A 22,196-nucleotide genomic window follows, 5' to 3' on the forward strand; every position below is an offset into this window, starting at 1 on the left:
CATTTTCTTAGCCACTGAATGCCATCTGGCCAGGAGCCCACGTCTGAAATTAATGATGCCACACACTGGAAATGAGGATTGCATTACAGAGTCCTTTGAGGTTTTCTGCCAGCAGACCTGTGGGCTGAGGGGAGGAAGGTAAGCTTCATTCCCCAGAACTGTGAACTCTCTAAGTCAAGTTGCTCTGCAGTGTGTGATGTTTATGTTAGATGAATTATTTAATCTGTTAAAAGGATCAATAAAGCCAACTTAAAACTTGTTTCGGTAACAGCCCATGTTACCCACAAGCCTGGGCTGATTTTTTTTTTTTTTAATATTAGAGCATTTGGATTGGAATCCACTAAACTGCCTCATGGAGCTAACAGTAGAAAATTCACTAGAGCAATGGTGCTTTGGCAGAATCTGTCAAAATCTATGCTAAGAAACACCACAGTAATGGGGCGCCTGGGTGGCTCAGTCAGTTAAGCGTCCAACTCTGGATCTCAGCTCAGGTCTTGATCTCAGGGTAATGAGTTCAGGCCCCGTGTTGGGCTCTGTGCTGGGTGTGGAACCTACTTAAAAAAAAAAAAAAAAGAAAAAGAAAAAGAAAAAAGAAACACCACAATAATGATAATACTGCATCCTTACTTCCTGGGAGCTTCACAGTTTGCAAGTTTTTTTACCTTGTGTATTTATTTAGTTTGTTGATCCTCATAATGGCCATGAAATAGAGTAGGGGAAGCTTGATTTCTGTCTGGTTGAAACCTAGGTCTGGAAACCAGGCAGCCAGCCCCTGAGTCACATGGCTAACATTCAGTGAAAATAGCTATCTTGTACCCTGGCTTTGTTCACAGTCTGAGCTGAACCATTTTTCCTTGACCCACTCTGCATGCCTTTTGCCAGCCCAGTCTGGATATTCTCAGGGACCTGACTCCTTTCCTAGTTCTTACCTTGATCCCTCAGACTTGACATTTGATTCTGCTCCTCTGGCATAAGTTCTAATTCCTACCTACTTTAATTATAACTCTTGTTTGCTCCTTTGACTAGTTTACTTGCTGTTGCTCCTGGGTACTACCTCTCATGCCCAAACAATATTTCTGCAATTACTGGTACATCCACTCATATTGCTTGCAGTGACGAGGAGGAGGAGGATGATGATGATGACGGCAGCAGTTACCACTTTCGAACTGCTGATGAGTAAGACATTGCGTTTTCCATGGTTTAGCTCATTGACATTTTTAACCTCAGACTATCCCTATGAAATAGATACTATTTTTCTCCCTACCATACAGAGAAGTCACAGAAAACTTAGGAGAACCTCCTCAGTGTCCGTGAAAGAACACGGATTTGTGTTCTGGCCCTGCGATGTATCACTGTGTAATTTTAGACTGGTTCCTAATCTCTCTGTGCCTCAGTTTGTTCATCTGTAAAAACTGTGGATGGTAATTTCTCTGGTCTGAGGTTGCCGTGAAGATGAAATTGGAAAGATCTTGGCACACAGTAGGATGTCAAGATAAATAAGTTTCTCTTTAGGGCTTTTATCTTCCATTCTCAGGGCATTCTTTGGAATTCCAAATGCCATTTTCTAAAAAGTGATTATACACTACCTTTCTCTTCTTCATAAAACTACTATGACTATATATTTCATCGAGGAAGACAGGGAGCAGGGAATGGGATCCTTTCTGGTGGAGGTATAGGAAATGGTTTTAGATTTCAGGGTTGGTTGGGAACAACGGTTGCGGTGATATGTAAGCATTCAGTTTGGGATTTGAAGGAGTGACCTTGGGAACTAATTGAGTGTGCGGACTTGCTCTGACAAAGAAACCCCTGTATTGGCTAAGTAACGTATAAGAGATTTCCATTGGGCAATGGAGGAAAATTGAATTATTGAGTGTATTTCCATTTCAATGAGTTAATCAAGATAATTGCTGTTTTCCTGGATCTTTGTCTTTCTTTGTAATTAACAAGGCCCTTGTTTGGTGACAGGAATTTAGCCAGTGAACTTTGTATAAATTGCTGTGACTTTTTTTTTTTTTTGGTGCAAATTGTATTTAAAAATCTATTACAGATCTTTTGCCTTTGGATTCCAGGACTATGAGAAACTGAAGCTTGATCAAGCTTGAGAAAAATTTACAGTTCAAGGATTTAAGTTCATTTGGGATTAACAAACTCAGCAGGAGGCAGCAGGGCGGAGCTGACAGAGTGGGAGCTCTGGCATCAGACAGACTTAGGTTGTGATCCCGGTTCTGCTGCGTTCTCCCTATGTAACAGAGAGCATCTCTGAGCCTCAGTTTCTATTTCTGTAGAACGGACACTATCACTCGTCTTCCAGAGCTCTTATGAGGATTAAAGGCAATAATGTGATTCCTAGCCCATCTCTGGTGCTCAAAAGGCTACTTCCTTCCCCACCTCCTGCATACCTACCTACTGGTCACATATTCAATAGTCTCAGTTGTTTGGAACATGGCTAAGACCTTGAAAAAAAATCTTAAAAAATGCAAAAAGAGAAGGTACAAAGTCCATTCATTACAATAGCTCCTAGAGAAAGAGCTCAGGTACACACGCCTTTGATTCTGGCTAGGACTGGAATGAGCCAAACTTCTGCTTTTCTGACCACACCCCTCAAGAAGCCCTACCTTGGATGAGGGGAAGGGAAGTGAGCTCCTCATGGTGGGTGCCACGACTGAAACACATAGCGCCACGCGGAGGGAGGAAGCAGTAAAATGATACCCTGCCACGCTGGAGCTGATCAAAGGACAGTTTACAACCCTTTCTGGGCAGGTTCTGTAGCCCCAGGTCCTCCCTTCCGGTGTAATATGCAATTGCGATTGTTCCTTATTAATGATCTTGACTCATAAAGAGAAAGGTTTCATTATGTCTCTATAATGGGTTTGAGAAGGGAGGCACGGAAAGCATTTAAGTTCCACCCAAAATGGTTAAAATGAAAAAAAATAAAAGTTTTGAAACTTGAAGATGTAAGCTTCGATTAGGTGGGCAATTCATCTACATGGAACTTGCCATTGTTTCTGGAAGTGGTCATCCGAAGATGCTAGCACTCTGTCAAGTACGTTTCATCTCCATTCCCTCCCTGTGGGATGTTGGGGAGGTACTTCCATTGTACAGATGAGGCAATGGAGGCCTAGAGACATGCAAGCCCAAGTCTCCTAATGCCAAAGCTCATGCCCTTTCCACTACATCATATTCCTTCCTAGGAGCAATTGCTGTGATATGAACATGCAGAACACATTGTGGGTAACGGTTTGCATCCCAAATTCTGAGCTAAAATGAAATCTATCCAAAAATTAACACTCCACCAACTCACCTCTAATCGTACAATACATCTCATGAAACAAAACCGTCAGATGCCCTTGTGGTGATACTTACTCATAAAATGTTGTCCATCCATTTTCATTGCTTTTGGTTGCCAGAAGGCCAGAGTTGCCATGGTATGTCATCATGGCCAACTCATGTCCTTGTGTGGTCACGCTCTTGAGTGCGCTGTTGGTGCCCATGGTCACCCAGTACACTTGGCCATCTGGGACCACCAGCCAGAGGGGCATCCCGGTAGAGTCCCGGCGGACGTTCACCATGTTGCCGTTGTTGTCAGTGATGAGTGTGACATCGCCACCCCCCGTGTAGGTGAAGTTGTACAGGTAATCGCCCGTGGGCAGACTTTGGGTGTACAGATGCTTTCCACTGGTATCAAACAGGTAGAGCTCCTGGTCAATGGGCGAGGACAGCTCATACATGTTCTGGGTGTTGAGGAAGGGCTTGTTCTTCCTGATAAACCGAATTCGGATATTCCCCAGGTCAGCCACGTAGAGCTCCCCGTTGGCACACACAGCCAAGGAAGATGGCGTATTCAGCTTTGCATCCTTGGCATAGCCGGCGTCTCCCGAGAAACAGTCACAGTTGGCATCGTTTTTACAGTCACAGCCACTGGGGGCCCCTGCAACCAGGGAGATCTCTCCGCTGGTGGTGACCTGCCTGATGCGGTTGGTCTTCTTCTCGTCGGTCTCGGCAATGTACAGGACCCCATTGTGTGAGACAGCCAAGGCGGCAGCTGACTCCAGGGTTGCGTGGATGGCCACCTTGCTCAGTAGGAAGTGGTCGATGCCGGGGACCTGGCAGTGCATGGGTCTCCCAGCAACGATGCGCACCTGGTGGTTTTCAGAGATCTGCAGGACCACATTGTTGTCAAGGACGTAGAGGGAGTTGTCCATTGGGTTGATGGCTAAGTCTGTGGGCCACTCCAGGCGAACCTGCCAATGGAGACAACCGATAACTCAGATGCCTGGCAGGGTGCCCACCACGAATCCTCCCCCAGCCTGTATAGCTTGTAAGAATGTCTCGAGTGCCTTCACACGCTGTCCTGCCTGATCTCATGGCGGCCTGTCATCGGCAATGGGTGTCAGCCCCCTGATCAGAGTGAAACATGCAATAGCTGTCACTGAGACACCTCATGATCTCCATTAGACTCACAAAACATGAAGAAAGGAATAAAAAGGAAAAAAAAATAGGCAAAGAAACAAAAAAAGTAAAGAGGAGATAGACTTGGGTGTCAGATGGGCCCAGGTTCAGATCCTAGCCCCACCATTATGACCTTTGGCAAGTTACTTTGCCTCTCTGAGCCTCGGTATTCACTTCTGTACAACAGGACTGACAATAGTGCAAAGTGCCTGACCCACAATGAGCGCTCAACTAATGACAGCTAATGTGATGGAGGTGGGGGGGGAGGCAGGAGGAGTCTGGAGGCTGAGGCAGGAATTGTTCAGATGTCTACATGAGCTGATGATATGATACCTGCATGAAAGACGGCATCTCAGCCCACTGGGTTCATGGATGAACACATGCCTAGCGGCTGGGGATGTAAAGACAAAATGGCCATGGTCCCTGACGGTTCCAGACCAGTGGTTCTCAAACCTGGCCACACATTCCAATTACCTGTGGTGGTTTTAGAAAGCTTGGTGCACAAATCCCACCTCTGGTCAATGAAATCAGACCCCTGAGTGTGGGGCTTAGGCAGTGGCATGATTTTGAAAGCTTTCTGGGTGATTCGAACGTGGGAACTGGGAATCACAGTGGAATCCTTCCTCTGTCAGGTGTGATTGTTGGAGCAGCGGCACTGACGTCGCACAGGAGCTGGTCAGAAATGCAGGACGGCAGGTCTCACCGAACCCACTGACTCTGAATTTAAACAAAACCCCTGGATGGCTCCTGTGCACACGGAGGTTTGTGAATCCCTGCTCTAGATAATGGCTCCTAGCACCTCAGAGAACACGTCCTCCTGGAAGAGATTAAAGAAGGTGGCCCCGGGAAGGAGGGGTTCTGAGGTCCTGGGGCCATGCCTGAGTCTCCTCTGTGCCAGGCTGGGAAGCTGGCAGGGACGATGGTGAGCTTTCAGGTAGGCACACGGCGGGGGGGGGGCGGGGGAGGAAGCTGGCGGGGTCTGAGGTGAGGAATGCTTTGTTGGTGGACACTGGGAAGTACTGGCACTGAGGGAAGCCACTTGCCAGCTGTGTCCCCAAGGGGTCCTCCAGCCACACTGTACACGGGCTGAAGTGTCGCCTCCATCTGATTTGTGTCCCCCGTCCCTAGGGATTCATCGCCTTAGGTTCCTGAGCCCCCTACAAACCCTCGACATTCTGTCCAATTTCGGACTTACTTAAACATGCATATTACTTTAGATAAGACATTTCTCTCCCAGGAATTCACTCTTGCACACCCTTGTCGACAACGGTGTACATCACAGCCATTTTCAATAACGGCGAATAACTGCAACCAATTCAAATGCCCAACAACAGAGCACTGGCTAAATAAGTGATAGCATTTAGTTCGCCCATAAGGTAGAGTACTCTGTGTAGCCATTAAAGGTGATGTTATAGCTGGATACTTAATGACATGGGAAAATGCTTGCTATGTATTAGTGGAAAAGACCAGGTTACAGAATTGGAAGCACAGTGTGATCCCAACTGGGGGGAAATATGGCAACCACAAATTAGATAAATTACAGATAGAGGGGAGATTAAAAGCTTGGGATCATACATCAAAATGTTAATCATACTCGGGTTTGGGGTAATTTTAACATTCTTTTTTGTAATCTTTAACTTCTTGCATTTTCTACAATGTCCATGTGGTAGTTTACTAATATAAAAAGAAACCCCAGCAAATTACATACCTCTGGGATGCGGCCACCTCCCCCTGACCCTTCAGCTCAGGGCCCTCCTCAGGCCCTGCTTCCTGGTCTTCCTGTCTCCTCCTTCCCAGCCTGGGCCCCTTGGCCCCCGTGGAGCCTGGCCTGCCGGAGCCCAGTGCCCGGCCGGAGGCGCTCCTTCCCACTTCCCAGTGCTCTCTGAGCCCTCGGCCGCATCAAGAACAGTTTACTCTAAAGTGACAGGGGAATTTTCAATTTCCTAAAACCCATTTCTTGTCAACACTGGCTGCTAAATATTTTATGCCTTCTGGTCCTGTGGCACCTTGGGGACCTGCTAGCCCAGACCTTTCTGCCAGTCATTATGATGAAAAGATGCCTCCCTGATGGGTGGCTGGGGAGGGGCGGGGAAGGGGGAGAGGGGAAGAGCAAGCGCTTTCCTGCGCTCCCCCTCCTTCCTGCCACGTGCACACAGGCACCTGGGAAAGAAGAACAGTGCTCTTGGAGTCCGTCCTGGCTCTGTCTCGGAGCCTGTGTGATGGTTCTGGAGCAGACCAAGCACACAAGCTTTTCTGATGTCACCTCCCCAGAGCCACAGGGCGCCGTCACCACAATGGAAGAGCGGCTCTTTAGAATTCCTGTGGTCCCTCCGGCCTGCTCCCGTGTTCTGCGGTCCTGAGTGGGGATGGAGCTCCCTCTCCCCTGTCCTCCTGAATATTCTGCGCCTTTATCAAAGCGCTCTGAGATGACTGCCTTGTGGCAGACTTATTTGTTCTCAAAAAAATGGGTTGCCAAATGGATGAACGAACGAATGACTGTTGAATGGCATAGAGAGCGCGAGGGATTTGAGGCCAGGACAGCTCACTTCTTGTCTCAGTCCCACAATTACTACAGGCATGTGTTACTTAAAGACTTTGAACTTCTTTCCTCATCTGTAAATGGAGGTAATAAATATTACATAGAGTAGTTGTGAGGATCAAACAAGACAATGTACAAGGCGTTTCTTTGCAAATTATAAAGGGAATGAATATTTACAGCTTATTACTAGCTGCCAGGCACTGTGCTAGGCAATTTATGTACATGATTTCACTTCAAAATTCATTTCCACATCCCTGATGGAACCTAGCATAGGGCTCTGTATGTATAACTGCATTTTTCCCCCCCACTAAGCCTCAGTTTCCTTATCTGTAAAATGGGGTAGATAGTATCACCCCTTGGGGTTATTGTGACAGCTAAATAAGAAAAGTCAAGTCATACTCATCTCTGTATTCCCATTTCTAACAGTGCCTGGCACATGCTAAGTTCTCAAGAAATCTTTTTGGACCCTCCATACAGAGTTATACTCTGTAGCCTGCTGAGCTAGGAACGAATCCCCTCTTTCGACTGGGTTGCAACATCTTCTGTTCCTTCTCTACTCTATGCCTCCCTCGAGTTTCTCCTTGGGCCTGGTCTTCATCTCCTCCCAGGGGAGCTGGTGCAAGTTCCTTGGTTCTCTGCTTTGTACTCTTGCCTCTGAGCTGTGTTCTTGGCTCTCTGGCTTACCACCCTGCTCCCCCGGGGGCAGTGAAATAGCTCTGAGTGTTTGTACAGAGGAAGCTCTCAGAATGAACGCCAGTACCCTGCCCACACGTGTGTATAAAAATATCAGCCTGTGTCCAGAGAGTTTGGTAAAAAGAATTCCATGCTTCGATTCAGATGAGGGTAGTGACGACCAGGGGCAAAGGGACTGCGGTCCAGGATTTCTGAAGCTAAGTGTGGGTTTTTTTCCCTACTCCACTATCTGCCAGTTGTCCTCCAAGACTTGGATCTGGCTGCTTGGAGCACCTCTACCTAAAGTTACACAGCTTTCCAATGTGTGGATTGAAAATTTTCAGCGCCCGTGCTGGCTGGTTCAGGGCCCATTTTGAGAATTGAAAGTACTCGCGCGTACATCCTCAGGCTGTGGCAGCTTCCTGACGGGTAATTCCAGCTTGTTCACAGGCTGGAGAGGGAAACTCTCTAGCCAGCAAGGGGAAGGCTGCCAAACTGGGAAGACAAGTGGCAGAGAACAGATTTCATTCGGGGGCGTAACAATCACATTAGTTGGCGCAGAAGAAAACCATGCCAGCAACTGAAAGGGGTGTGAGGCGGGTGCTGGGATGGCCAGCGACAGCCAGGGGGCTCTGGGGACGGCGCTCCACGGCACATGCCACTAACAGGCAGGCATGGCCAGTGAGGCCTCCCAGCCTCTGCGGCCTGCAAAGAACAGGGAGCAGATCAGCAGTCAGTGGAAAAGGGCCTCTGTGCAGGGGGTTTAAAAAGCTAAGTGAGGTTATTGCTGACACCACTCTGCAATTTAATGTAACTCCTGCCTTCCTTTTTCCCTTGGTTTTGCTAATGTTGGCAAGAAGGATGTTCACTGATTCAGCTCCGGCCAGGCCCTGCAAAAGGCCCGAGCAATAAAGGACACTTTCCTTGCCAAGACATTGTGGGACAAACTAAGGACATGCTGAATGGCCAGTCACCGGGTCTACACTGGGTTCCCGGTGTTCCCTGCTAAGGTCCAAACTCTCTGGCATGGTACGGGAAAGCCTTTCCCTAACTGGCCCCAAATCATGCTTCCAGTTTCAACTGCTGCTTCTTTATTCCAATGCCTTCCAACTTCCAACGATCCTTGACTGTTGCAGGCCCATTAATATCTTTGTACCTTTGCACATGCTGCTCCCTTTGTGTGAGATGCCTCCGTTCTTCCTTGCCAACCAGCAACCCCTATTTCACCTTCAAAACCTGGCACAGATTGCACTTCCATTGTGAAAGTGGGCACCAGAACTTCTGTTTGTTGACCGCCTTTGAAGAGCCACGCAATGCTAGCAGCCCAGTATTCACTGTTCATGTTTTCTCCAAGCAATCCTGCCAGGCTGAAGTCAATGATTTTCATTTTAAAGATATAAAAAGAGAGGCTCAAAGGACTTCAGGAACATGTCTAAAATTAATCAGCTCGTGAGTGGCAAAGCTAGGATTCAATCTGTCAGTCACCAAATACTGGTTATACTCCTACCGTATACCATATACCTCTGGTTACAGCAGAGGAAAAGATGGACAGAATTCCTGTCCTCATGGAGTTTATAGTACAGGAAGAGAAAAGACAATGTCCAGGTACTGTAAGTATTTCCAAAGAGGAAACTCACAGGCAGCTATGGATCTAAATTCATACCACGTGAATTTCTGCTGCCTTTGAAACTTCCCTGGGCAGATTTCTTCACTCTCCCCTGAGATCCCTCTGTCACCCACCTGTCTCCCCTGATGGTGAACTCCCAGAGCACCAAGCTATGCCCTACTCATCTCTTTGTCCTTAGTGTTTTTCCCAGGCCCAGAACCAAGAGTGTACTCTTCAAGGGTTAGTGTGGTATAAAGATGGGGGGCTGGCGGGAGGGCTGGGTATTAGGTGAGAGGATGAGCGTGCAGCCCCAGGGTTCTAGCAAGCAAAGCTTTCTCCTTGCCTGAGAAATATCCATGACAGAGTCACAGCTGAGGGGCCGGGCCGAGGTAAGATCATTGGAGCCCAGCAGGGTGGAGATGACCCCGTTCTGATCAATGCGTCTGATCATGGTGCCATCCACGAAGTAAATCAGCCCAGACTTGTCCACCGTGATGCCTGAGAAAGAGAAGCCGAAACAGGGAATGCATCATTAGAGGTGGTAACAACTGACATGCTCATGGAACCTTCCAGGCTGATGGAGAACCTCCCCTCTGTGATTTGAGGACATCCTCCCCACAGGATTCATTCCCCTTTTAAAGTCCTGAAGACAGATGCCCAGGGGCTTAGGGTGACTTGTTCAGACCAGGGATTAGAACTCAAGTCTTCTGATTCTCCAGGACTCTGGTCCTTCCACCTTACTGCCTCTGGAGATTTTTGCCTGTCAGCTTAGCTAGCCGCCAAAACCAGACTCCTGCTTCTGGGGGTTTGTCAAGCATTAGAGGTAGTGGTAAGGAGAACCTTTTTCAATGTCAAAACTGTGAATTATTTAAGTTAATCTACTTATGAAGCCTTTTAATTATAATAATCAAATTCCCTTTTTGGTAACAATTTTTATTTTCTCCCAAGATAATCATCCTTCCTGTTTTCTATTCTGATTTTATTTTTATTGGTTATTATAGATGTATAGAGCCTAAACATGAACGCTTTGGATGTGTGTAGAGAATATGGGTGAAATAAATGTCTAAAGAAAGGCACATGGATGAGAGCAGTCTGAATTCACCGTTCACTTTCTCCATGACCAGCTGTGTGACCTTGGGCAAGTCACTGGATGTCTCTGCATTTGTATTCTCAGCTCTTAAATGAAGGGATTGTTCTCAATTTGTACTTCTCACTCCTGGATGTGTGTGCGTTTTCTATTATGTACTCCACAGGGAGCTGGTTCAGAAAACCTCAAGCAGAGCCTGAATATCTATCTGTATTTTTGACAAGCACCTCAGGTGGTAATGATCTAAAACAAAGTTCGAGAATCACTCTAATACAATAAATCAGTGCTTCTTAACCAGTGATGTATATCAGAATCACCAGAAGAGTCTTTATTTTTCCCAACGTATACCTGCTTGGCCTCACTCCTGGAAATACTAATTCTGGGGGTGGCTGGGACTGGGACTAAGATATGTTTTATCATGGGTGATACTGATTTCCACCCCAAATTACCACCCCAAGGGTTAGACATAGCCCGACCAAACCGAGAACTGCTCAGGGGTGCTGGGGCTGAGAGACAGACAAGATGGGCCCCCAGGGAGCACACAGGCTAGGGGGGAGGGCGGAAATGAGTCAGGGCCCTGCCGAGTGCCCCAGGGAGTGACATGATGAAGAAAAGGAAAGTCCAGTCAGTTGTGTTCTGTTCAGGCTTCTCTGGGCACTGAAATGAAAGAAGGGTAGAGGCACTTGCAAGAGAAAGCTTTCCAGTTGTAGACCCTTGGCCGTGTCACTTCACTGAATTCAGCTTTCTTGTCAACAAAACGGGGAGGATAATAGCTGACACTTGTATTAGCCCTCCATAATTACTAGTGACTGAGAATTCTGAGAACTTGACCAGTGCTTTGTGGAGGCCCTTGCTCTTGGGGTCCATGTGTCCAGGACTGGGGTGGTTTCAGACACCCCAGGGCCTCTGAGTGCTGAAGACTCCCCGGAGCAGTAGGTCTGTCCACCCCCTCGTTAGGCTGCTCAGGGCCGGAGGGCGATTTCACACAGAGGACAAGGCAGCCTTCAGGCAGGGATGCCTTTCTTCTGTCCCTGCCTAGAGTCTAAATTAATTGCATTCTGTAAGTACCAGGACAGGAGTTTTCTTGTCTGCCTGGCTATGCTCTGTCTTTTTCTTCCATCTGCTGGGACTGATGAGTGCTGTGTGAACAATCGGGTTTCTTGTTTACAAAGCTGGTTGCACAGGCTAATAGAAGTGATCTGCCCCCTGATTAATTACTTCAGATTTTTCTCCTTTTGTTGTGCTAAATAGATGGACATCTTTTCTCCTCCCTTCTGTGAAGTGTCTGCGTGCCGTGGCACCCTTGTCATTTCTCTCGGGGTTAATTACAGACTTTGGGGCAATTTCCCTGCCGCTGCATCTGGGTGCCCGCGTGTGTGCATCCGCGTGCGTGCATCTGTGTGGGGGGGGCAACTGAGAAAGCCCTGGGGAGAATAACATTTTCAGAAAAAACGTTTACTTCTGAGAGAACAGAATGCTGTAAGTGAACGGGGTCTTGGGGATCCATGGAGCCCCATCTGCTCATTTACCAATGGGAAAACTGAGGCCCAGAGGAGGAGGTCAGAGGCCAGGGAGCTGCAGGACCAAATCATGATGCAGGATCCCTAAGTGCAAGCCTGGTGTTCTTTCCACTGCAGGCTACTACTCGCTCAGGGTTAGGAAATCATAACTGGGACCGCGGAAGTCACAATACTTACCCCACAGTTACCACCTGACCAGTCCAGGTATGTGAGAGAGATGAGATGAGATGAGATATGATGCTATATAGTGTGATAACATAATGTAATGTAATATAACAATTGTAATAGACGTCACTATTTATGAGATGTTTATCAGGTGCCTGGAACCACGGAACTAAGCATTTTCACTCTGATCAGATTTAATCTGTACTCCGACTGTGCAGTACATTTCTATTTCATAGGCGAGGCAAGTGTGGCTCAGACAGGTTAAGGAACTCTGCGAAACTCACACGGCTATGAGGTGACAATGACTGAATCTGAATACAGAACAGCCTGATTTCACTAGACTCGAATGCTTTGACTGGAAAGTGCACATACCGACTGCATTTTACCAACCACTGTCACAGACATTAATTCTACTCATGAGGGGCAGAGCTGGGTCCAGGAGATGCCCTGAAATCTGGCACCATTTACTAATATAATCACATATGACATTTTTGTGGGATACCTTATGAAGTATAGAATTCTGAGTCCTGTGCACATGTCTCCTTGCTTCTCAGGGAGAAGCTCCCCTTTCTCTCTCCCACATTAGTGGTTCACATTCAAGTCTTATTTCTTCTGCTACATCGAACTTACCTATGCAACCATAGTGCACTGCACACTCAGTGAATACATGCTGAATAAGTGAATGGAAAATTGTAATTGTGGGTATGAAGAGGTCTAACTTTTTGAAGGACTCAAAACTGAAGCCAACAGTTAACCCGTCCTATGGCATGTGAGCATCTACAAAGCTGATACGCTGCAATGTTCTGATAAAACAATAACATGAGAGAGCATACATGTCCAACAGGAGGGGACTGAGGAGTGAATGATGGGACATCCATTTGATGGAATGCTCTATGGCCACAAAAAATGAGGGCAGAGAAGACTAATAACATGGGGAAATGTTCATGATATATCAGTTAGGGAAAAAAAAAAGAAGGTTACCAAAACAGTTTTTTAACGTGACCACAACTTTGTCTGTTTTTGGTGAGCACACAAACACATGCACACCAACACACAGAAAAAGGACTAGAAGGAAAGACAGGAAATGTTACCTGGGAATATTTCTGGCAGGTGGAATTGTGACAATTTTAACTTTTCCCTGTAGACTCCTTGGTATTTTCCAAAATGCTTTCACAAGGATAAGCATGTATTTCTTTTGAAAATGGAGTGGGTATGAAGCCTGAATTTTGCTATCACATGGGGCTTATTTATAATTTTTTCCAGTTTTAAGCCTGAGTGTGGAGTTGGACTCCTCACTCCTGGGAAGTTAATTATCAGGACCCCCGTCAATGTTACCGATTGAGTTTAAAAAGCAAGGCCTTACCTCTGGGGTTGGTAAGTGTGGCCTCGGTGGCCTTGCCCCCATCCCCGCATCGAGTGTCATCGAAGGGGAGGCACTGGTCACCTGTCCCCGCGACCACCTCAGAGTTCTTGACGAGGTCCTTCACCACCACGGTGGACTTGATCTTAAAGACCCGCCGGCTGTTGGTGTCCGAGAGGAAGACAGCCCCGCTCATGGGGTCCGTGGTCAGGTAGTATTTGTGCGCTGGGCTATGGCTGTGAAATAAGGACACACCCTTTGGTGAGCACTTTCTTCCTTTCCATCAGGAGACCGCAGAGGTACAGCTTGAATCCAAGCAAAAAGTCACCTGGGGATGATGTCCCTCTTTTGGGTGACGGTTCTGCAATTTTTCTGACCCCAGTGGTTGGCTTCACTATCCCTCTTACCTAACTGTTAATACAAGAAGCTCTTGCCAATGACTGTGATGCCCGGCCCAGCACCATGTCCATATGAGGAGCTCAACACGTGTTTTCTTAAAAGGATTATCAGGGAGGCTTACCATGGGTGGTCTGTAAATCCAAGCCAGAAACACGACAGGGCTTGCCTCTAAAAAAACACTTCAAGAGTTCAAAACACAAGCCTTTCTCCCTTGGGTTTGTATGGCAGTCCCACCCCCAGCCACGTCAGGACTGGCTGATAAGACCCTGGCCAGCTCTGACTCCCAGTCAGTGACAATACAGTCTTCTGTCGACTCAGACCTACGTTATACTGATCAGGAGCCCAGGAGTCTCCCTTCTGCAGTCAGATATAAGGAATTGCAGGATGAGTTTGTAATTTGCAGCAACGCCCAAGGAAAAAGAAAGAAAACAAGGGGGCAGTTCTGTTTCTGGAAACCAGTCCTAAAGACAAGGCTCTGCCGACAGAGGGAGGCAGAGGTAGACCATGACCTTAGGGAGGGTGGCAGAGACAAGGCAGTGGCCCTGGGCACATGGCAGGAAAAACGCACAAGTACTGCAATCAGATCAGTCTGGGTTCCAAGTCTGGCTCTGTCATTTCCAGGTTCTGAAACCTGGGCAAGTTAGCTGGCCTTCTGAGCCTCAAGCCTCTGCAAAATGGGGTATGAACAGCTACTTTGTCGGTGTACTGAGAAAATTATATAAAATCATATCTGAAGATTATTTAGCATAGTGCTTGGCACATCATAGATACTCAATAATCGTAACTGTTATTTTAATTCCAGTCATTATGTCTTTTTTTACAGTTGGAGAGGACTCCCTAATTAAACCTGAACTGTCCTATCACATGCTACTGCTTTATAATTTCTTCCAAGTCTAGGCTGAATTGGAGCTGGACTCCTAACTTCTGGAAAGCTAACTTTCAGTCCCTGTGCATGGCCTGGTCATTCTCAGGCCCTCAAACTGCATCTTAATACTGGTAGCCACTTCCAAGCCTCTGGAAGGTCTTCTGATTCAAGGGACTCTCCCTCTTTTCAGGTTGGATGGCCCGACACTGGCCACTTTCACTGGATGGTGGGATGCAAACCGTGCTGGGGATTCAGAGGGCAGACTGAGCAGTGCCAGCAAAGGAGGGGCACTGTACAAATCTTCAAGATGCAAGTAAGAGAATCAGAAAAGTCTAGAAGGAAGTGATTTTACGTTTTATCAGGCATGTAGGTTTTGGGTCCTTTTGAAAAACAAAATTTTATTTTACAGATTGGTGTTTTTTGAATTACACATGAAGACGGGGGCATCGTCATCTTTTTAGTGTCAAGGTCTCTGAAGGTCTTAATCTGGCCTGTCATCATAACCATCCCTTGCTTTGGGCGTTGTCTTGGGGACTGGCTGATTCTTAACAGGGCCAGGTTCCCAGACCCAAGATAGCCTCTCTTTATTGTCTCTCCTTGAATTAGACGAAGGTGACATGATTTTCTCCAATTGTCCTTCCTCTGTAGACCCAACACAACTGTCCCATCACCTCATCCTTCTCAAATAATAGGCAGGTCTCTCCGCCTGCAGCCTGGGTCCTCCCCAGGCCATTCTTCCTTGTTCTAACCCAGACATCGTCCCGTCACCCCTGTGCCAATGCCCTCCCTTCCAGGACTCCCCATGGCTTCTGGGCTGAGTTCAGACTCCCCAGCCGAGCAACACACAGGGCCCTTCACACGCTGCCGCTGTCTCTTCTCCCCAGCCTCCTCCCAGCAGACGGCCTGCACTCCAGCACCTTGTCCCCTCCTCCCCCACACCTCCACACCTCTCTGTACCTTCCATCCCCACTCTGTGGAATATTCTGTCCCCCTGCTGAACTTCTACTCATTCTTCAGGTGTCAGCTCAATGGTATCTTTTCTGGCAAAACCTTCCCTGACCCCTGTGCGTGGAGATTCCTATCTGTTCATAACTGGGTAACAGGATACTTCACATAATGCTGTGACTATTTATTTATGAGGCTGTCTCCCAAATCTGACAGTCAACACTTGAAGGGAAGAGACGGGATTGTATTCATTTTTGTATTTCCGATGTTCAACTTGGTGCCTTCCAGGGCATAGTAGCCATTGGCTTTAAATGGATGGCATCTCCATTTTGAGCTTATTTAAATATCATTTTCATTCAAATTATTGGTGTTTCTTTCGCTTCTCTTTTGGGGAAAACTGATAACAGGAGAGATGTCCTGTTTATCTTGAAATGCCCCCTGAGACTTATCCTTTAATCTTCCCAGGTGACACGGACTCTGGCTAAACAGAAGGCCTTAGATCCCACTCTGCCCTGCAGGGCAACCTTGACCTCTCTGCTTTCCCGCTGACAGCTGTGAGGTGGGGGAGATCATTTCATCTCTTTGTGCATCGCTCATGATAAACTGGTGCTATCCACCTTGGCAGAAAATGTGTCCCAGAGGGAGTATGGTGGGGGCCCTGTCCACTTAGATTTGCCCCCTGAGTTTCTGGCTCCTGTCTTCCTGCACCGACCCAGAGACGTGTCACTCATGTACAGTTTCTCAGCTCAGTGAATTCCAGAAGGGGTTGGCACTGGCAGGACTGTCCCAGAGAGTCTGAAAGAGCTGCGGCCCATCTTTTGTGCTCAAGGACATATTTGCCATCTGGTGGTCAGGGAAGTGTAGGGAAAAAATGCTAGTTTTGAGCTTAGGAGACGTGGGTTCTAATTTGAGCAAGTCACCTCCATCGCTCAAATTGTAGGTCCCTCGGTTGTCAGCTGATGAAGTTTCTGCTCTGCTTGGCCCACAGGCTTGTCATCAGGATCAAATGAAATTAGACATCTCAACAGCCCTTTCCGGTAGGTAGAGCTCTTCGACAGCCTTCAGGGCACTGTTTCCTCATGTCACCTGCCTAGGGAGCAGCCACTGGACCTCTGCCGGGGGCAGGACCACCGTTCGGTGGGGCAGAGCTTGCCGAGATGACTGTCGCTGGTACGAGAGCATCTGCTACCACCTCTGGGGGCTTGTTCTGTCCCAGACACCATCCTAGAACTTTATACACAGAGCCTGACCCTCCTCACAACTACTGTGTAAGGCAGGTGATTGTTGTTTTTTAAATATATATATTTCAGAAAACGGAGACTACCAGAGGTGAAGTGACTTGACCAGGGCTGGAGACTGCTGAGTGGCAGGATGGGTTTCCAACTCCAATCTTCTTGACCTAAAGGCTGTGTTCTTCCTATTTGCCCACACTGCCTCTCAGGGCCTTGAAAACGGCCCTGCCCTGCCCCACCGGGGAGCACCAGACCCTATCCTGAGACCCGGCTCCAGTGTCATCTCGTCTGTACGGCCATCCCTGGGTTCCCAGGCCCTGCTCTCCTCCACCGGCTAACTGGCCACTTCCGCTGTGGCATCACCAGGCCCTCGGCAGAATATAACTTTAGTGCCTGCAGCACCTTAACACTTCTCTGTTTAGTCGTCTTCTCCTCAATGACATCTTGAACTCTTCAAGAGCAAGGACCAGCTTCGAGGCCCTGCTGCTTAGCTCCGGGCTGGTGCAGAGTAAGTGTTCCAGGAAGGTCTACTGACTTTCGGAATCAGCGAATGAGTGACTGTTTGCCTCCCTGGGAGTGTACAGAGGAAATACTAATGCTAAGGAGCTTACAGTGATGGTGCTTATCGATGATGGTTACACATCAGATTCACCAGAGAAGCTTAAAGAAAAAAAGAAAAAGGAAAAGAAAAGCCTCACTGACAACATCTGAAGGGCCTGGGCATCTGTACCTTTAAGATCTCTCCAGGTGACTCCGAGGCACAGCCAGATCTGGAAACGGAGGCCTTACAGCAGTGCTCTTCAAACTTTAATGGGCAGATGAATCACCTGGAGATCGTGTTAAAATGCAGATTCCAGTTCAGCAGTTCTGGGGTGTGGCCTGAGAGCCTGTATTTCTAACAAGTTGTCGGAGGAGCCAGGGTTGCCTGTCTGCACTGCGAGGAGCAAGGCCTTGGAATACTCTAAAAACCATCCCTGCGTGAGATGGAGCCCCAGGCCCAGCTCTGCAGCAGGGACCGTGCCGGATTCAGCTCTGATTTCTAGCATCTTGGGCCAGGCTGGGCACAGGGGAGGGTCACAGCTCTGTTTCCAGGAGTCCACCGAGGGACCCACATTCTTTTCTACCTCCATAGACATGAACTTGGCACCTCTGGAAGCTACGGACACTCTTGGAGACTCTGAGGGTGTCATTCCCGAAGTTCATGAGCTGAAATCAAGCCTCACTCTGCCCTCTTTCTGGATGCTGTGGGGAATTTCCTGGTAGGAGCTGGGAGTCCAGGGACCAGAGGCACTCTAGTCCCTGCTTCTGAGTGAGAATTCTCCCTTTGTCTCAGAGGAATGTCTACAAACGAGCATCCTTTGGCTGCATCTGGTGGCAGCCCTGGCAGAACTTGATTTACTGGTTCTTAGAACCAGTGGGAAGAGCCACAATGACAGGGGTTCAAATGCTGGTTCTACCATCTACTTGGTAGGTGACCTTGGGCAAATCACTTCATTACTCTGAGCCTTAATTTCTTCATCTGAGAAATGGGGATTACCACAACTACTTCAAAGGGCTACTTTGAGGACAACATTGTATAAAGAATATAAATCGCTGAGCATAGTGCCTGTTCCATTAAGAAATAAAAATGCCCAATAAATGGCAGCTGGTTACCTTGAGAAACCTTCAGGGTATTTATGTTACTGCATAATGGGAAAGCCAAGTATGTCAGACCTACTATTGTCCTGCCAGGCCTATTTCCTGGGGCAGTAAAGGGCTCTCTGTTGGAGTTAACTTCATGTGTGCAGCTGGGATCGATGGGGACCTGAGTTCAAATGTGCTTCAGAACAACAGGCTCAAGCATTCCTCCACGCCCCTGGGGCAGAGATCTAGAAGAAGATGAGGATCCTCATTCCCTGAAGGGGTCCACCAGGGAAGATGCCCAAGGGGTCCCTGGACTGGGTATGCCCTGCGTGGCGGGCTGGCATGGAGGCTGGACAGAGAGGCACCAGACTGCCCTGGGGAGCACACACGCGACCGCCACTCCTGGGAACAGCTGAGACAGAAAATGCTCATGGGCAGAGAGGACATTTTAGAATTTTTAACCCACTTCTGACATTTACGAATGGGGACACAAAGGCCTGTAGAGAGGAAGGGATTTACCAGTATCCAAGTGCCAGTTAAAATCAGAGCTGGGACCCAGGTCTTTCACTCCATATTTTCTTTAGGAAACTGGAGAAGGCAGAAAGAAATTCCTGTTTTCCTTCCACTTTGGTTTACTTCAGAAGTAGTTTTTGGCGCCCGAGAGAGCGATGAATTGAGGGAGGGCAGGAAGCTGGCTTTGAAATTGTGCCATGGATGTATCAAAAGATCACAAAACATCAGAAACAAAAGGCATCAAAACCACAACTCTCACGGTTTACAGATGATGAGACTGGAAACCGGAAATGCTGGGTGACCAACCCAGAGGCACCCGAAGAGTGTGCCACAAAGCTGGACAGGAGCCCTGGCCTCCTGACTCTTCCCAGTCCTGTCCCCTGTAGCTCAGCTGCGTCCCAGCCAGTGACCACCACTGACGGAAGGTTTTCATGTGAAATGCTGGGTTTTCACCCCAAATCTTCATATGAAACGTACTTCTGTGTTCTCTCTAAAACCCAACTTGGGGATATGTATCGATTCACAGTTCAGTATCAGCCATATGAAGCTCACTGAAAATTCTTTAGAGATTTCAGTGTCAGGAAAAAAATACTCCCCGCTCTGAGAAGTGAGCATATTTTCCCATTTCTGATAATGCAAACCATGAGAATAATTATGTTTCCCTGTTTACTCTGGCTGCCAGGAAGTTCAGGGGCTAGTTTAACATACAATCACATATGTGTTTCCTCCTTTTTTCCTTTGTTCTCAACTTCTATTTAATTTACTTTAAGAGTCTCATGCTCTACCGACTGAGCTAGCCGGGCACATATATTTGATTTACTTTAAGACGTGTGTCTTTGGTTATAAGAGGACTGAATTCCTTTTTGGGAAAGATGGAGATGCCATCATCATCATATAATGGTTATGATGATAGTAATAATACATATAATAATAATAATAATAACAACAACAACAACAACCATGTCTGCAGCTCCCCTCTGTGCCTGGCACAATGCTATATACTTTACAAGCAACCTCTGTAACCCATAAAACAGCCTCCAAGAGTGACTTTGTTAAATTCTAGGCAGAAACAAAAGCTTAGAAAGATGAAGTGATTTTTTCAAGGTCACACAACAGGAGAGCTTCAGCTTTCTCATCTGTAAACTGGGTGTGGCAAGAGCGCCTACCTCACAGGGTGGTTTGGGGATGAACTGCTACAGTGCATGTAAATCACGGAACGCTCTCTCCGCCACACACGAGATGCTCTATCCATGTTCATTATTATAACCTTAAAACAATATATATGATTGGGGCGCCTGGGTGGCTCAGTCGGTTAAACGTCTGACTTCAGAAGCTCAGGTCATGATCCCAGGGTCCTGGGATCGAGCCCCATGTTGGGCTCCGGGCTCTGCATTTAGCGGGGAGTCTGCTTCTCTCTCTGCCCCTCCCCCCCGCTCGTGCTCTCTCTTTCTAATAAATAAAGTCTTAAAAAAAGTAATATATATGATTGTTACATTAATACTGTATCTAATTACATAGGTGTGGATATAAACATTATTGGATTTGGGTCTGTCTAACTCCTTCCACTGTCCTAAGATTTTCTTTGATCCCAACTTAGCACTTACCCCATGTCCCAGTTTGATGGGAGCCACATGTGGATAACTGAGAGCCACCTCTGTGGCAGCCCCAGCTCCATCTGCCCACAGCTACTTTCAAGTCATCCAGATGTGTGTGAGGCGACTGTTCCCCGGGAGTCAGACTAGCGCCACAAAGACAGCAGTGCTGATGGGCAGACAGTCCTCCTGGTGCGTCTGATGAGGCCCTCTCTGCCTGCTGCAGTGTCACAGTGAGCCTCCATGACAAATCTACCCTGGGACAAAGCTCCTATTTGGGGACCGCTCTTTTGGGTGGTCCATATGGTCTGGAAAATCCTCCCCCACTCTGTCCTTGCTGGCAAACTTTCTGGTGGGGTCACCTGGTGTCCCAACCACCAAAGCCAAGGCATCCAGAATGCCCACAGAAGTGCAAATCTGAAACCTGTCTTCTTCCAGGTTCTTCGCCTGATCGAGATGTTCTCAAGACAGTGGGGACACTGTGACCATCGAAGCCACTCAACACAGTTAGGATGATGTCCTCATTTATCCCAAGGAGAAGCAGACTGGTGTTCAAATTACTATGCCAAGGTTAAAATTGTTTCCCCTATTATTTCAGTCTGTCATGTCCACAGATGACCAGAGTAGCTGCTGCACTTCGCTAGAGATGGAAGGAGTGCAGGCTGTCGCCACCCGCCCCCAGCATTATTAATGACTTCCTCTCATGGTAACTGATTACCCCCAATCAGTTCCAAACGCACAGGACTCATTTGCTATTGAGCCAGCTGAAATTGACACGTGCAGCTTACCATACAACATGCAACAAGGCAGAGGAGAGACGGGAAATTCTCCACTGGTTGGCTTACCTATGTCTGAAATCTTTATTTCTGACAGAAGACAGGAGAGCAGGGAATAGAAGAAAGAATGAGGTGTTAGCAGCGGGGTTAGAAGCATTATTAGCAGCCTGAAAACTTGACAGCAATGGTACTGTACAATACTATAATAAATAAAGACTTAGCAGCTATGACACTGATTTATTTTATATTGGATATTACTTGCCAGTGAGCTCACTTACAAGCAGCTACATATCACGGAAGAGGCACGGTTTCTCGGGCACCACTACCTCTGAGTTCAGGGGAAGAGGAGGAGGCTGACAAGCCGCTGCCCTCACCAGGGCTAAGACAGAGGCTGGAACAGCTGATTCCCTCCCCCGTGCACAGACACGTGCCCAGAGATACGCCCGCTCACTGCTGTGTCTCTGTCCCCGTATACGCGGCCCTACAGAGGGCATTCAAAACTCGCGAAGCCCCCGCGATCCTCCTCATAACAGAATACAGAATTGGAGACACACTGTACTTAGAAGGGAGGGGGTCAACAGGGAAACAGGCTGGGAAGAAAATATATTAAGATGATAACATATTGATAAACTTATTTTTCTTTCCAGATTTCATTAACTCCTCCCTTCCTTGCCTATTGTCTTCCATGATCTCCCCTCAAATGTGGGAGCGAGGCAGGGAAAATGGGATGTCTTATTTGATGATGTGAAAATGGGGGCCCAGAGAGGGTAAATGTCTTGCCCAACGTTGTACAGCTTCTCTGCTAAGGTGGCCTGACTCCTTAGTCGATGGCTCTTTCCATCGTACTCTAGGA

At 47.6% G+C, this 22,196-nt stretch overlaps 1 protein-coding gene across 2 annotated transcripts in view; it reads right to left on the reverse strand.

The window, feature by feature from the left end:
* The window catches only part of TENM4 (teneurin transmembrane protein 4), a 2,958,785-nt gene that overhangs the window by 34,936 nt on the left and 2,901,653 nt on the right, over positions 1–22,196 (reverse strand). For both annotated transcript variants that reach the window (XM_078058602.1, XM_078058603.1), the window contains 4 exons: positions 21,413–21,433; positions 13,402–13,634; positions 9,610–9,764; positions 3,364–4,241 (listed from right to left, as the gene is read on the reverse strand). In XM_078058602.1, the coding sequence (XP_077914728.1) occupies positions 3,364–4,241; positions 9,610–9,764; positions 13,402–13,634; positions 21,413–21,433 (1,287 nt within the window). The remainder of the gene's footprint in view (positions 1–3,363; positions 4,242–9,609; positions 9,765–13,401; positions 13,635–21,412; positions 21,434–22,196) is intronic.

This window comes from Halichoerus grypus, chromosome 11 (genome assembly GCF_964656455.1).
Source record: "Halichoerus grypus chromosome 11, mHalGry1.hap1.1, whole genome shotgun sequence".
Taxonomy (NCBI): domain Eukaryota; kingdom Metazoa; phylum Chordata; class Mammalia; order Carnivora; family Phocidae; genus Halichoerus; species Halichoerus grypus.